The following is a 15,822-nucleotide window of genomic DNA, read 5'->3' on the forward strand; positions in this document are numbered from 1 at the left end:
ATCCCCAGCAGTCTCTTTATCACATGTTCAGGTCAGTGTCCCACTGGCACCAGCCTTACAGTGCATTTGTAACCAAGAAAGCATGTTGTGCTTGGATTAAAATGTAACCCATGTCACCTTATCCAGAGAAACACACTTGTAAGATTAGTCTTCACACAACTCTCTAGACTGCAGTGTTAGTTGTTTTTCTAATCTAGAACTATCTAGAACTGCAACTGTCAAATGGCTGTGAAGGAGTATGTATATTTGAAGGTGTGTGTTCGTGTGTGCATGGTGTGTGTGCACTAACACTCAAGTGTGTGTGTAGAATGGCATGCAGGGCCTGGTGCATGCTGGGCAAACACTCTACACTGAGCTCTTCTCCAGACCTTCCTGAGGGGCTCGAGTTGCATTTACTGTCTCTTTAACTTAAGGCATTGACTTGGTCCTATCTTGCTTTTACTTTACTTCTTCATTTTTCTGTCTCTTCCTCCTCTTATAGCATCATTTCTAAAGAGTGTAAGTCAGCTTCTGTTCCACCCCCCCCCTTTTTTTTTGAGACAAGGTTTCTCTGTGTAATAGTCTTGCCTGCTCTGGAACTCACTTTTGTAAACCAAACTGGCCTCAAAGTCATTGAGATCTGCCTGCCTCTGCCTCCTAAGTGTTGGGATTAAAGGTGTGCACTACCACTTCCCGGTGTTTCTGCTCCTTCTTTTCAGGCACAATATACTCTCATTTGTATCTCTTTGTTGTAATTTAAGAAAAGAGTTTGAGAGAGAAAGACACCATGCAACAGAATTCAAGCAGAGTTTTTTTCTTTTCTTTTAATTAGGGGGAAAGGATCATTAAAAAAGGGGAAAAGGAAGGAGGGAGACTGGCATCCAGTGACAGGAGCATCAGGAGAGAGGAGAGGGGAGAGGAGAGAGAGGGGAGAGAGAGGAGAGTCAGGGGAGAGGGGAGAGGGGAGAGGGGAGAGAGGCGGGAGAGGGGAGAGGAGAGTGGTGGGAGAGGGGAGAGGGGAGAGGGAGGAGGTGGGGGAGGGAGAGGAGAGGAGGAGGTGGGGGGAGAGAGGGAGAGGGGGGAGAGGGAGAGGGAGAGAGGAGGGGAGAGGGAGGAGGTGGGGGAGGGAGGGGAGAGGGAGAGATGGGGGAGAGGAGGGGAGAGGGGAGGAGGGAGAGTGTGGGGGGGAGAGAGAGGGAGGGAGGGAGGGAGAGAGAGAGAGAGAGAGAGAGAGAGAGAGAGAGAGAGAGGAGAGAACAGACAGAAGGCAAGAAAGAGAGAGAAATATGGAAGGTGGGCAGGGCCCTTTTAAAAGGGAATGTAGTGAATGTGCACAGGTGGTGCTCTTAGTGGCTGCAGCTGAGGGTGTATCCTGTCACAACCCCACGGGCAGGACAGTATAGATGCCTGAATACTAACACTGTTTCTTCATGCAAGACACAGGTGAAATGTTTTTGACAGGGTATTATGACAGATGGTGTTCCAATGCCACCTTTATAAATGCTCTTAATCTCTTTTAAATGTATAAAGTTGGTAATTAAAAATTCTAATATTCCTTTTCCCCTCCATCTATCCAGCAGGCCAACTGTTGTCAGGTGACTACTGCCATCATGCCATGATGGAGGCGGTCGGCTATTTGTATAGGTCACTTGATTTAAGGGCAACTTACCTGGGGTCTTCCCATGCTTCAATCCAGGGAATACTGCAGTGAGTTTCTGTTGCATGTCTCAAAAAGAAGTAGACTTTCTGATGATTTATTACTATACAGCCACTTAACACATTTTGATCTTTTGCAGCCTTCTAAGGGAAATCCAGAGGTTCCGGAGCAGGAGGTGCAGGTCTCAAGGCATGCGCCAGCTACACCCCGAAAGTTCTAGGAATGGTTCTTTATTATGGGAAAACTTGTCTAAATTAAACTGCCGAAGCGCTCAGAGCTCTGACACTGTGAACACTGCAATGTGTATGAATATAAGGAAGTTCCAGAGAGCTAAAAGCACAGTGCTTTCACCTCCTCCAGTTTCAGATAAACCAAAATATGCTCCTGGCAAAGGAAAGAAGACCCTGACTCCGATTCTGTGCCTGTCTGCAGGGGAAAAGGCCCTACAGAAGGCACAAAGTACTCAAATATGGAATGGTCCAAGAAATCAAATTCCAAGGAAAAACATGTTATCTCCGGGTGAAAAGAGTGGCTTAGCCATACTTTCAAGGCAAAGAGTTTTTTCTGCTAAAAGTGAAAGTGGAGATGGCCTAATCACTCCGATTTACCATCAACCCCTTCAAGCACCTGTTAGTCCAAATAATCCCTGGGGATGCATACCAGAGCTTGTGTCAGAAAATTGGCTATTTCACAGCCCTCAGTACAGCTTCTTTCGTCAGAAGCCTGTTTTCATAAGAAGATCTCAAATAGAAACAAAATGGTTGAAAACTTCAAATGACACAAATAAAGAATAAAGATCATTTTGAGCTCTTTTGTACTTAAATTTTTCTCATTTCTTTTTGAAGTTTTACATGTGTTTGTGGTACACGTGTGTATATGTTTGTGTGGAGGTCAGAGGTCAACATCTGCATCTTTCTCAATCACTTTCCCCCTTATTTTTGGACACAAAGTCTCACTGAACCTAGAGTTCACAGATTCTACTAGACTGGCTGGCCCAAGAGCTCCTGTCTCCACTTTCCCTGTGATGAGGTCACTGGCACAGGCTGTCACACCTGGCTTTTTATGGTGGCGCTGGAGCTTAAACTCAGGTCCTGGTGAGTCTGGCAAGTTCTAACTCAGGTCCTGGTGTGTGCACAGCAAGCTCTTTTCAGACTAAGCCATCTCCCTAGCATCTACTTTGGATTTTTAATTGGATATTTTCTTTTAAACACTTAGGAGTGGTCATTATCCAGGTCTGGGGATTCAGTTTCCTTAGTTCCTTATACTGTTGTGTCTGATTTTGGTTAAAAAGAACTGGTTTTAAGTGATCCACATTTCTATGGGAAGTAGAACAATCTTAATTCCATAGAGTCCTAATTATATATTTATATATATCTCAATCTTACCAATTTTAACTTTACTTTTACATTTTTATAGTTTATTTTGAATTAAAATTCATCTAAGCAAAATTGGTGATTGTTATCACCAAAACTTTTTATTAATTAAGAAAAAACAGGAATTGAAATGCTCTCAAGTCATAAAGTAAGCTTTAAGTATCAGAGCCCATGGATTTGATACTATATCAATTTGAACATTTTACCCTACATTTTATCAGTGATTTGTAAACAACCTGTAATAGTTAAGGATTACTTTCTGACTACTCTCATCCTTACCACCAACAAAATTATTCTTAGGAAACTCACAGAAGAGGGGGCTGGGCTGTGTGACTTTAGGTAAGCAATTTTACCTCTGTTGTGCTTCAGTTTTGTTATGTATAAATGAGAGACATTGGTGTTTACCGTTCAAGATAGTTGAGAGAATCGTATGAGATAAAACACACTTGGAAGCCTTCCACTGATGATTTTTATGATCAGTCAGGAGCTAGCTTAGGTGTTAAATTCTTCCAGCCCATAAGAGTCACGATTGTGCCCCACCTATTTCACGTACGCCGGCTATTCTCCCTAATTTACCTGCTACTCAGTGGTCACCATGGGGTAGTTTGGAAATTCCTTGGGGCCCTGCGCTTTTCAGGCAGTCCTGCAGGAGCCGTGTCTGGCTCAGCGCACACAGAAATGGCGCCTGGTGGAGCGGCCGCTGTGGGACAAGTCCAGCTACACAGGTGAGCTGAGCAGGAGCGTGGGCAGCAGCCTGGTAAAGAAGATCTAGAGGCCCTCTCTGGAGGTGGGAATCCAGCTTTCCAGAGGCACCGAAAAGGGAAATTTCACCGAAAGGGAATGAGTGTGCTTTATACGTACTAGAATCTTCAGGGGCGGATCTTGCCCACGATTTTGGACCACGTGTGGGACCTCGGCCTATCTACCTTTTTGCGGGCAGGTTTGGATGGGCTTCAGGGCCGTCTCGGACAGGCACCTGCGATCCAGGAGACACCTGCAGAAGCCACGGCGTGAGGTCACCTTCGGGAGGCTGGGACCAGGGCAGCGGTGCGCAGTGGGGGCCGCCACGGAAGGTAGCGCCGAGTCCTGTGGGCGGCGACAGGGTCGGAACGAATCATCTATTCCATGGGGCCTCACGTACCACTGGCCTGCCACCCCCACGCCTCGCGGGGTCAGGAAGTGACCGCAGCAGACCGGGCACAGAGCCCTGGCACCTAAGGCCACGCCCCACCTCGTTTCTCCAAGGCTTCGCCCCTGACTCCGCCTCTGACTCAAACCAGACCTCTTCCCACCCCATTTCCCCGGGCCCACCCCTGACCCTGCCTCTGACTATCCCAGACGTTTGTCCCCGCCCCGCCCGCCCCCCCCGCCCCCGCCCCGCCCGCTCTGTCTCCCCAGTCCCTGTCCCCGACTCCGCCTCTGACTCAAACAAGGACCGTCCCGCTCAGTCCCTGTAGACCCGGTTCCCTACTCAGTCAGCCAGGCCCCGCCCCCGCCCGTCTAGACCCCGCCCACGTCTCCAGACCCCGCCCCCAGAGGCTCGCGGGGCGGCCGCGCCACCACTCGCTCAGACGCAGGAACCGCGGGCTCGCGTCCCGGAGCCTCCCGGCGCTGGCCGTCCGTGCCTTGGGCAGCTCGGAGGCAGCATGGCCACGGTGGCCACGGCGGCCCGCGGGGCCGGGGCCGGGGCGAGGGGCGGCGGCGGGGCTACGGGCGGGCGGCGGGTCTGCGGTTCGGGGACGGCCGCGCGCCGGCTGCACTCGGCGCCTGTGCACCGCCCCGGCCGCCGTGGACATGAAACGCTACCTGTGGGCGCGCTACCACGAGGCGAAGAGGAGCACGGACGGTGAGTGCGCGCCCCAGCCTGCGCCGCGCGCCCGCCTGCCCGCTCGGGGACCCTCGGCGTGAGGCTCCCGCGGAGAAGGCGAGTCCAGAACTTCGCAACTCTTGCTTCCCTTTCCCCTGCCGGGGAAGCTGTTTCATACCTGGGGATTGTTCAGCCGGGAGTGTGCATCGGAAGCGCTCTGGGCCGCCGCGAGGGTTCCAAGGGCGTCAGTCGGAAGCGTTCCCCCTAACACCGTTAGGTGTTGTCATCCACCCCGGGAATGATAGTGGCAGCCCAGCCAGCTGCCGCGCTGTCCTAGACAGGCTCCCTCCTGCGCAGGCGGCTGGGTCAGGAGGCTGAGCCGGTTTCCTTTGTGCAGGATGGAGCAAGGTGAAATGTTCTGTTTGAAGTGGGGGTGGGGGTCTGGTTACCCACGGCACTCTGCAAGGGGGAGAGGAGTACTTGTCAAGTGAAGAGAATGAGCTTGACACCGCTAGGAAGCCAGGAGGAATGGAGAGAGAAACCAGATTATTACTAGTGTCAGGCTTTGGTATTGTCCCCGAATCTTCCATAGCCTCCAGGGGAGGGGATCATGTCCATTACGTAGATAGCAAAGGCGAGACTCAAGTTCAAGAAAGGGACCTGACCAAAGACTGGTTTTGAGCCAGGGTCGGGAATCCATTGCCCTGTCTGTTGCTTTGTGCTTCTTCCCACCTCTTACCATCTGGAACCTGGAGTAAACGGGCAGGCGGTGAGCCATAGACACCGAAGCTATCAGAGGAGACTAATAGCATTTCATATTTATCCTTTTGTGGGGAGGCGGTTGGGGAGGATGCCACGGGGTGGGGTGTTGGTGAGGGTACAGTTTGTAGGATTTTAAAGATCCGTTTGCATCTTTTGGCCTGAGGTCAGTTCAAGAGAAACAAAACCCACTTGTAATACTTTCTGCAGCACATTCGGAGTTACCGGCGATGTAGACTTCTGTGGAAGAGGGCCTTATTGGTTTTGGTTTTTCTTCGCCAAGAGTTGGGGTTTGAAGCTGTTTTGTGGTGTGGTAGAAAGAAGATTTGCTTTGAAGAGGTTAGGATTTACAGATCTTAGAGGTAGAAGAAATAGAGATTATTTAGGTCAACTTTTTTTTTTTTTTTTTTTTTTTTTTTTTTTTTTTTTCTGTCCAGGCAAATTCTTTGAGACGGGTTGTGTAGTCCAGGCTGGCCTTAACATCACTAGTCTCCTTCATTACCCTTCCGGGTGAGAACCACCATTCCTGGCAAGTTTGTTCTTTTCTCCTGCCTCCCACCCTTTGTTTCTCCTCTTTTTGGATGCTCAGCAGATAGTGGCCACTGTAGGGGGTAGAGAAAGTGATTTAGCACCCCTCACTCCCCATCCCCTGCTTCAGGTAGTGCTATGCCTGGCCTTGAACAAATTATCTCATCTCTCAGCTCTAGTTTCTCTTTGTAAAATGAAGACACAAGCTAAATAATGTCTTCAGTGTTACAGATGTGTAGGTACTTCAGGTACACCGTGTGCAGGTCCCCTCCCTATGCCCACAGAACATTCACAAGTAGTTCCTCTGCCACCCCTGAAAACTTAGGGACTTTTATGTTTGGCTGGAACTTCTTTGTCTCATTTGGATACTCACCTTCCCTACCCTTCTCTGGTGGATGTCTGTGACCTCGCAGTGAGCATGTGTTAAGTATCCAGCAGCTGGTGTTAAGGGTGTTGATTCTCAGGTGTGTGAGTCTGGGCTTTGGGGTTCAGTGCATCTCTGTTCACCTGCCTGCTTGTGCCAAGCTAGACTAGCCACGATGTTGAGTCTGGTGGAGGGGAGGGGATAAGTGACAGCCACTGGGATGCAGGAGTCCCTCCCCCTCCTCAATTATCCTCTCAGGATAAACAGTTTTACTTTCCCACTTCCTGATTCTGACAAAAGAATTTTATTTTCTGGTCAATGGATCCCTTTCATTAATCCAAACAGTTCCTTCAGGTACAATCACTTCAAATGTCTGCCGGGCAAGGGCTGTGGCTTTGGGCTTTGTTTTAATGCATTCTTTCCCAGTCTTTTCGTTCCATTGTAATCGAGATGTATTAAAAAAACAAAACATTTTCAGGTCAGTTTTGGATGTACTGAGAAGCCTGTAGTTTCTATAAAGCCTACTGCTATTTTCCATTCTGAGCCCTTCTCTTCCCTTCCCTTCTCCTTTCTTTTTTTCTATATCTAACATCCCTTTTCTTTCCTAGGATCTTATCCAGGATTGCATACTACATTGTTGTCTCTTTAGGCTCTGTTGACTTACACAGTTTACCAGGCTTTCTTGTTTTTCTGTGACAGTGACAGTTTTTGGTCATATACCAAAGCATCCCATTGAATTTATTCCCGTTTTTTATTTTAACTGGAGACTTTGAATCTGGTGTTGCTTTCTTTGTCCATTTGGGTACTCACCATCCTACCTCTGTACTGTTTTAGCATCCCATCTGGAAGTCAGCTCAAAAAGTTCTTTGTATCTTTAGGACATGAAATGTCACATCATAAACCCTGGCAAGAATATAGATGCTGGAGGGGAAATGGTCTTCAGCAGTACGCAGAGGGGCAGCTTTGCCCCTGGAGACACTTTGTTAAGCCTAGAGACCATTTTATTTCTCTCACTGGGGGTAGGGGCAGTGGTGCTGGCCTGTAGTGGGCAGAGACCAGTACAGTATTTTCATAGTAAAGAGCTATGTGGCTTCGAGTATCAGTAGTGCTGGGCTCAGGGTCCCTTTACTAGAGTTCTGAGAAACCACTGCTGTGACTGTTGTGTATCTGTGTGAGGGCTGATCCTTTTGTCTGTGTTTTGGTGGAACTCTGTGTGTTCATCAGGTAGCTGGTCTGCTTTCTTGTCTGCAGAACACAGGCAGTCTTCCTTCAGAGATGAAGCCCCCACTTTGTATTTGGCTAACTTGTGGGTTTGTTTTCCATTCTTCTTCCTCCCTCCCTTCTTCTCTCCCTTCCTTCTTCCCTCCCTCATCCCTCCCTCCCTCCCTCCCTCTCTCATCCCTTCCTTAAGGAGTTCCTTGGAGAACTGGGCTGATTAAAATACATGATGAACTGTGGCAGCAAAGCTGGGGATTACTGTGAAGTGTTAGAAGCTTTATTCAGAGACACGGAAAGGTTTATTCACAGTTATGGGTTGAAAGAATTTGATAATCCATCAGAAATCTGGTATTTGTGGGGTCTGGGGAGGCAGTCCAATTGAGAGCTTCTGTGCAAGCATGGGGGCCTGAGTTCTAATCCCCAGAACCCACAAGAGCTGGACATGGTGGTGCCTCATTATACTGCCAGCTAGCAGGAGAAGCAGACAGAAGGGTTCCAGGGGCTTGTTGGCCAGACAGGTGTGCTAAAAAACAAAACAAAACAAAAAACCCAGAGAGCTCCAAGTTCAGTGAGAGACCCCGTGTGAAGGCACTAAGGCAGAGTGATAGAACAGGGCACATGACGTCCTCCTCAGACCTCGGCACACATGCACATGGGTAATGCACCCACGGACACGTGCACACAGACATATACCATACACACGTGCATGTGCATACACTCAATTTAGGTACTTAGAAGGGACTATTGGTGCAAGCAGAACAGTTACAAAATAAACAGACATGAAGATAATCCTCACCATATATAAGGTGCTAACAGTAAATAATGACACACATACATTCCTCAAGGAGGTTAAAGAGATACTCTTGGATAATTTACAAGACTAACATCTTGTTAATTTAGACTAACGTCCTTTGAGGGATACAGCTGTTGAAATGGAGAAAACACAAGATGTTTTACAGCTGGGCTTTTCAGTACTGGCTCTAGAAGCACACTGCCTTTAAAAGGCATGAGTTTCCAAGAAAAAGAATGTCGATATTTTGCTTCCTAAATAAATTTGATCTTGAAACTCCATTTTCGAATTCATAGCTCTATTTTGAGGGTTCTGTACTTTGAAATTTCTAATAATTTGCTTAGTAAGAATGCATGTTACTCATATTGGATGATGCTCCATTGTCCAGCCAGAAGTGTGCTTTCTTACACAGATAGGAATGGCAGAATGTGGAGTTAGGAGCCTGTAGAATCTGGAGGATCTTTGTATTCTGTCCTTAAATAAATAGGCGTATTTGCCCTATTAAATCACACTTGGCAATTGTACATATACAGGCCATTTTGTGCGAGCTCATTGGTTTCCTGGATCATCTCACCCCACGTCCCAATGCTGGTTTGATTTTGTGTTATTCCAAACATGTAAAAGGACTCACACCATGGATGAGAGCTGCTGGCAGAGCTCAGCATAGGGACTGTTAGCTAGATTGAGTCTGTAGCTTGCTGGGTTGTGTATGTTGGATCCTACCCTGGGCTTTGTTCATGTTGCAGAAGCATTCTGCCAAATGGAATGCATCTCCAGCCCAGGAATGTCTGCAGACTAGCTTCTCACAAGATTGGTGCCACCAAGGTGGGGAAGCGCTGATCTGTTTGTGTTTTGTCAGCCATGGCTGCTCTGGAACTCACTCTGTAGACCAGGCTGGCCTCGAACTCACAGAGATCTCCCTGCCTCTCCTCTATAGTATTGGTATTGAAGGCATGCACCACTACCACCTGAATGTAATTCTTTTTTAATCTAAGTCTTCAAAGACTGTTAACAGAATTACCATTTAGTCTCCCTTAACATTTTGTCCTCTTCTTTATACTTCTCAGGATGCATTCCTTAGTGACAGAAACAAATTCACTCCAGATTTTTTTTTTCTTGATCTTTTGTAGCCTAGGCTGGCCTTGGAACTCTCTGTGGAGCCAAGAATGACCTTTGAACTCCTGATTTTCCTCTCTCTCTCTCTTTATTTTTAGATTTATTTATTATGGCTAGTGTTCTGCCAGCATGTATACATACACACCAGAAGAGGGCACCGGATCTCATTATAGATGGTTGTGAGCCACCATGTGGTTGCTGGGAATTGAACTCAGGACCTCTGGAGGAGCAGCCAGTGCTCTTAACCTCTGAGCCATGCATGCGAGGCAAGCACTCTCAGCTGAGTCACATTCTAAACCCTAACTGCTTGTAGATCATTCAGCTACCTTCACAATCATTTCAGAGAACCTTGGCCCTCAGCAGCAAAGCCCGGCTATAATGTATCATTAGGTAGAAGAGATGGTTTAGCTAAGAGCTTGCTATGCAAGGATGAGGACAGGAGTTTAGATCCCCAAAAGGCAGGTGTATAGGAAGACGCTTACAATTCCAAGAAAATGAAGATGGGATTCTTAGAGCTATATAGCATAAGCTAGTCTCAAACTCATGATCCTCCTGCCTTAGCCTCCTAAGTGTTGGGGTTACAGGCCTTTCCTACCACATCAGTCTCAGATTATAGATAGATGCTAATTAAAGATGATTTTTAAACACAGTAATGCTGTAGATTACATGTCTGCCCATGAGGCTGAAGTCAAGAGTGATATAACCAAAGTGAGGGGAGGTGCTGGTTAGGAGTGAGACTGGAGGAGGGGGTGAGGCTGGAGGGAGGGGTGCGGCTGAGAGCATAGGGGGGTGAGGCTGAGAGCATGGGGGGTGAGGCTGGAGAGCATGGGGGGGTGAGGCTCGAGAGCAGGGTAGGTTGGGAGAGCAGGGTGAAGTTGGAGAGCACAGGGTGGGGATGAGGTTGGAGAATACAAGGGGTGAGTCTGGAGAGCACAGGGGTGAGGCTGGAGAATATAGGGTGTTGAGTGGGCTTTTGTTTCCTAGCTGGACATAGGATGTGGGTGTTTTTCTCCTGTTTGTCTCTTTGTTGGCATCTTTCAAGTCCCACAATACCTTCTTTAGAAGTGGTCCTTTGTTAGGTGGATATTGTTGGTAGTCTCTGGTTATAGAAATTATAATAGTAATAGGGAAAGGGCTTGAGGGACAGACATCCTACATGGTAACTTTCACACTTTGAGGAGAGACTCCTTCCGGATAGCAAGTGAGGACATACATAGACAGTCTTGGACCCTCTGTTGATAGCCCCATTTTCTGGCCATTGGTGTCTGCTTGCCTTTCAGGCTAACTTTTGAATGGCTGTGTCACAAAGCCATTCTGGCTGTTTATACGAAGATAACATTCAGATGTCATCCCTGTGACTGTGATTGGCATTTGGTGTAGTTTGTACATCTTTCTGCTCTAGTGACTGCAAGGGTCTGTGCACTCTCCTGCTTCACAGTGGAGGGAAGTGCCTGGCCCTGGGTAAGCAACTGGTGCTGGGGAAATACCTTCGGAGGTCAATGCTGGCTTGCTCATGCACCGTCAGCCAGATCCTCACCATCTTTTCTGAACTGATTGTAGATACCATGGAGAAAGGAAGCAAGAAGGAAAAAGTTTCCCAAAGATCTATAATCCCTCAAATGTTAAAAGCATGTGTTCAGTTGCTTGAAGATCTCTGTTTCTCTCAGTGTGTTCCTTACACCAGCCAGTGCCTAGAAGACTGTGGTCATATGTTATTACGTGATCATATGTTATCAAGTCAACTACTGCATGTGCAGGTGGGTGGGTGGGGTAGCTGGTTGAGACTTGGTTTTATTGGGAAACTTTCTAGTTATCGAGTTGGTTTTAAAACTTTACTATTATTGTGTGCATGTGTGCCATCTCATGCATGTGGAGGTCAAAGGTTGACTTTTGTGAATTGTTCTTTCCTTCCACCTTTATGTGGGTTCTGGGTGGTTGAACTCAGGTTGTCCGGCTTATGCAACAACTGCCCTTACCTGCTGAGCCAGGTTTTGAGTAACTGTTTCATGCTAAGTGAATGGATCAAATATTGCCTGTGGAGGAGTTGGAGGAGTACTTGCCTAGCATGCACAAAGCCTTGGGTTTGGTACCTAGCTCTGGAGAAAACCAGGTGTGAGGTAAATGTTTGCTGTACCAGCACTCTGGCTAGAAGAGAGTATGGAATGCCCTACGATGGTTTCGATGGAAGCTGGTTTCGAGCTTCCTTGTGGGTGTTAGGAATTGAACCTGGGTCCTCTGGATGAGTAGCAAGCTGGTCTTAACTGCTGAGCTATCTCTCCGGTCCCCCTTTTGTTTTTGCTTTTTTGAATAATATTTATGAGCAGTACATTTAATAATAGAGTATATCACTTTTACCATTTAGGATTCATTGAACAGATATGTTGTAAAAAGATTTACTTTTATTTCATATGTATCAGTTTGTCTGCCTGTATGATTGTGTACTATGTGTGTGCCTGGTGCTGGCTGAGGCCATAAGAAGGTCTCAGATTCCCTGGAATTGGAGTTTAGTTGGCTGTGAGCTGCCATGTGGGTCCTGGGAATCAAATTCTGGCCCTATGCAAGAGTAGTCTGTGTCCTTAACCACTGAGCCATCTCTCCAGTCCCTCAGCATCTTGTGATGATCATTTGTGGGGTAGATATTTAAAATAGTAAGCAAGGTAGGTATAGCTAAGTTAGCTGTTTCCTAACTTTTTGCCTTCAAAACTTTTTGTAAACATAAAATTCCTTCAGAGAAAAAATTTTTTTTTCTGGGGTTCACTATGTAGTTGGCATTTTTGAGGCCTTGGGTTGAGTACCTTGTGCCATTAAAAACAAAAACAAAAACCAAACCTATAAAACTTCTTAAAGATCCTGGCAACTTTGTTTATATGGACTTGTTTATATACAATACACTTGTAGGTGTATTGAAATTAAAATGGAGAGATTTTATATAGTGATTTGTTTAATGTGACAATAAATTGTTGCCTGTTAACATAAATGACTTACGTTATTTTATTTTTTAATTTTTGGTTTTTCGGGACAGAATTTCTCTGTGTAGCCATGGGTGTCTTGAAACTCTCTCTGTAGGCCAGGCTGATCTTGAACTCAGACATCCTCCTGCCTCTGCCTCTTGAGTGTTGGGATTAAAGGCATGCACCACCACCACCACTTGGCATGGCTTCTTTTTACAGAAAATGATTTTCCAAAATAAGAAAGTTTAGGATATCAGCATAGTCCCATAGTTTTGCAAGTTTCTGTGGTACGCAGATTAGCACAAGAGTTCTGGTGTCTCTGGTTTCAGCCTCTGGGAAATGCCACCATATGCCAAAGGTGAAGACCGTGAAGGTGGCAGCCAGCTTCTGTGTTTGGCTCTTGTCCTAGAATCATAGTCTGCACATTGCAGGGTATATATACATTTGTGCTTCCACAGCTCTGGAGCAGGTCCCTGGGCTAAAGCCAAGGCGGTAGCAAGACTGCCTTCTCCTCTACTGCTCTTCCAGCTTCCAGAGGTTTCTGGTGCTCCCCCCTCCCCTTTTTGGTTTTTTGAGACAGGGTTTCTTTGTGTAGTTCTGGAACTCCCTCTGTAGATAGACCAGGCTGGCCTCAAACTCAGAGATCCATCACCTCTGCCTCTGCCTCTGCCTCCTGAATGCTGGGATTAAAGGTGTGCACCACCACTGCCCAGGAGGTTCTGGTGTTCTTTGTAGTCCCTTGCATTTTAAAAATCGGTAATGGCTTGTTGTAGCCTCCTGGTACCTCATTTCCGGACTCCTGCCTGCCTTGTATTTACACATACAAGGATCCTGCAATTACATTAGGGCCCACCTGGGTAGTTAAGGGTGTCTCTTTAGGTTTGAGGTGCAGCCCTATCCCTTCCCCCTTTTCAGTCACAGGCTCTAGGGATCACAGTGGGAAGACTAGCCATTGTTTTGCCTGCTACAACTTGGTATTATGAGAAGTTTTTGAGGCAGGGCAGAAAGATGAAAAATCTTGGGCATGAAAAGGAAAGTAGTCCCTCAACCCAGGAGTTTGATGCCTTTTGCCAGCAGCAAAGTAAGAGTTCCAGCACAGCTTAAGGCCTTTCACCTTGTCTACACACCTGTGGTTCGCTAGGAAACTCGCCAGAAATGCCAGCTACATTAAAAAATACCCACTGAAGCCTTTGTGCAGTTGCTTTGTACAGTTGCATTGGCTTCTCACTTTTCCTCTTTAGCCTCTGCTTCTATCCAAGGCTTCCCCAGACCTGGCTTTTTCATGGCACTCTGACGGAGTGAGCCAAGCCTTAAAGGGCCAGGCTACCTGCGGCATGGACAGGAAAGGAGCCGTTGCAGTCAGTGAGCATATAAACTGGCCAGAGAGACTGCTGCAGCATCTGTGGGTGTACAATGGCTCCTAGAAAATGTTGTCAAAATGTTGCAAAGCCCTTCCGTGTGTCTGCAGGCTCCTTCCTTCTGTGGCTTTGCTTAGCACATGGCACTGTCGGCTGGCTCTTCCTGTCTTGGATCTGTGAGAGCTGAGCCTTACACCAATGAGCATCACTGGAAGCTGTTTTTTCCTGCCTCAGCTCTAGGAAGTTGCTGGATGGAGCTGTGGCACTAGCAGAAGCAGCACTGGCTGGTGTGACCTCTCCATCCTTTGGAGCGTCAGATGGATCCGAACTTTGTTTGGACCTCCAGCCCCCAAATAATGATACAGAGACTTCTTATTAATTATGAATGCTTGGTCTTAGCTTAGACTTGTTCTCAATTAGCTTTTAAAACAAATTAACCTGTTTATATTAACCTACATTCTGCCATGTGGCTTTTTACCCCTCCTCCATACTGTATGCCTGACTTGCTCTGTATCCTGAGTGCCTTGGATGCCTCCCAGAGTTCCTCTCTCTCCCTGGAAGTCCAGCCTATCCTCTCTTGCTTAGCTATTGGCCACTCAGCTCTTTATTAAACCAATAAGAAGGTACCTTGGTAGAGATACATCCTCACAGTGTACAAAAAGATTATCCCACAACAGAGTAGGAAAAAGATTGGATAGACATTTATAAAGAACCTACAGTGTGCTTGGCATTTGCCCACACTGAGTGGTTTGCTATTGTGACTCTGGCTCTGCTGCTATATTTTGGTTGCTTTTGGGTCCTCTGCAGATTGGGAATTTGCCCCTTGGAATTCCCATGTTAACTGAGATTGTAACTTGGAGGTTCCTCAGTGTGTGGCTTAGGAAAGGCAGTAATGTTCTGTCCTTTTCTGTCTCCTCTGTACCTAGTGACAAGCCTGTCGAGTGTTTCATCTTTGGGTATCTTTGGCTCTGTTTTCTTCTAAGAAACTTTTCCCCTTGAAGCTAAATATCTTTTTCTTGAGCGGTTAAGTTTACTTTTTATTAAATGACTTACCTTAAGATTAAGTTGTCGTCAAACCATTATATTTAATCTCATTTCAATGCACTTGTGTACGGTTTTATTTCTGGAACTTGAGGAAGTGTGATGGATTTCCATGGAACAGTGGGAATTATAGATATTACAAAGTAATAAGGTACAATTTTAACTTTCAGTAGGAGTTGTATAAATGTCATGTGCATTAGCATTTTTTTTTTAGATGAGTAATTCTATTTGTCATGGGTTGCTTGTCCCTGGAGATGATGCAAAATCCTGGTGGAAAAGCAAAATTTTCTCTTTAATAGAAGAAATATAAGTGACATCTGAATTGCACCCCACCCCCAAGGGCCAGCCCTTTGTGTCCCCATCAGTGTGGCATGTGCTGATTTCCTCCAACAATCTGTGTTTTATAACTAATAACTCTTGCCTCACTCCCTGCATAATGCTGACACATAGGAGGCCTGTAAGTGCTAAAAATCTTGAGAGGTTAGCAAGTAGGAAAACCAGGTTATGAAAAAACACTACTTATTGAATGACCTCATTTGTAGAATGTTCCAGAGATGAGTGTAGGAATCTGACCCCCAAACTCAGCAGGGACAGAGGGAGAGAGATCTGTAGCCTCTGGGGTCGAGGGAAGTGCTCCTTGTCTCTTTGGACTTCCATGCTGATTGTGTAGCTTATTGCATACAATTTGTACCTCAGTAAAGCTGTAGGGATCAAATCGGAAATATAGAAAGGCTCCTCCTGGCTTGGTTTGCTTGTTTTGAGGCAAGTACCCATGCCAAGAGGTGGGCGGGACCATGAGTCAGGCCTTGCCTTGGATCAGCAACTGCAGCTGCTGGGGCAGTGTCCTGGAAGGAGCTGGAATTTGTGTGCTTGGCCCTGTT

At 46.6% G+C, this 15,822-nt stretch overlaps 2 protein-coding genes across 2 annotated transcripts in view; both read left to right on the forward strand.

Annotated features, from left to right (window-relative positions):
- Positions 1–2,459, forward strand: part of LOC100773619 (tetratricopeptide repeat protein 41) — a 69,469-nt gene extending 67,010 nt beyond the window's left edge. Inside the window, exons 16-17 of the mRNA XM_035451785.1 lie at positions 1,557–1,686; positions 1,776–2,459. Coding sequence (XP_035307676.1) covers positions 1,557–1,686; positions 1,776–2,430 — 785 coding nt within the window. The 3' untranslated portion in view covers positions 2,431–2,459. The remainder of the gene's footprint in view (positions 1–1,556; positions 1,687–1,775) is intronic.
- A 2,181-nt stretch (positions 2,460–4,640) lies between these two features.
- Positions 4,641–15,822, forward strand: part of Nt5dc3 (5'-nucleotidase domain containing 3) — a 57,211-nt gene continuing 46,029 nt past the window's right edge. Inside the window, 2 exon segments of the mRNA XM_027392549.2 lie at positions 4,641–4,694; positions 4,696–4,855. Of these exon segments, the coding sequence (XP_027248350.1) occupies positions 4,656–4,694; positions 4,696–4,855 (199 nt within the window). The 5' untranslated portion in view covers positions 4,641–4,655.

This window comes from Cricetulus griseus (assembly GCF_003668045.3).
Source record: "Cricetulus griseus strain 17A/GY chromosome 1 unlocalized genomic scaffold, alternate assembly CriGri-PICRH-1.0 chr1_0, whole genome shotgun sequence".
Classification (NCBI taxonomy): Eukaryota; Metazoa; Chordata; class Mammalia; order Rodentia; family Cricetidae; genus Cricetulus; species Cricetulus griseus.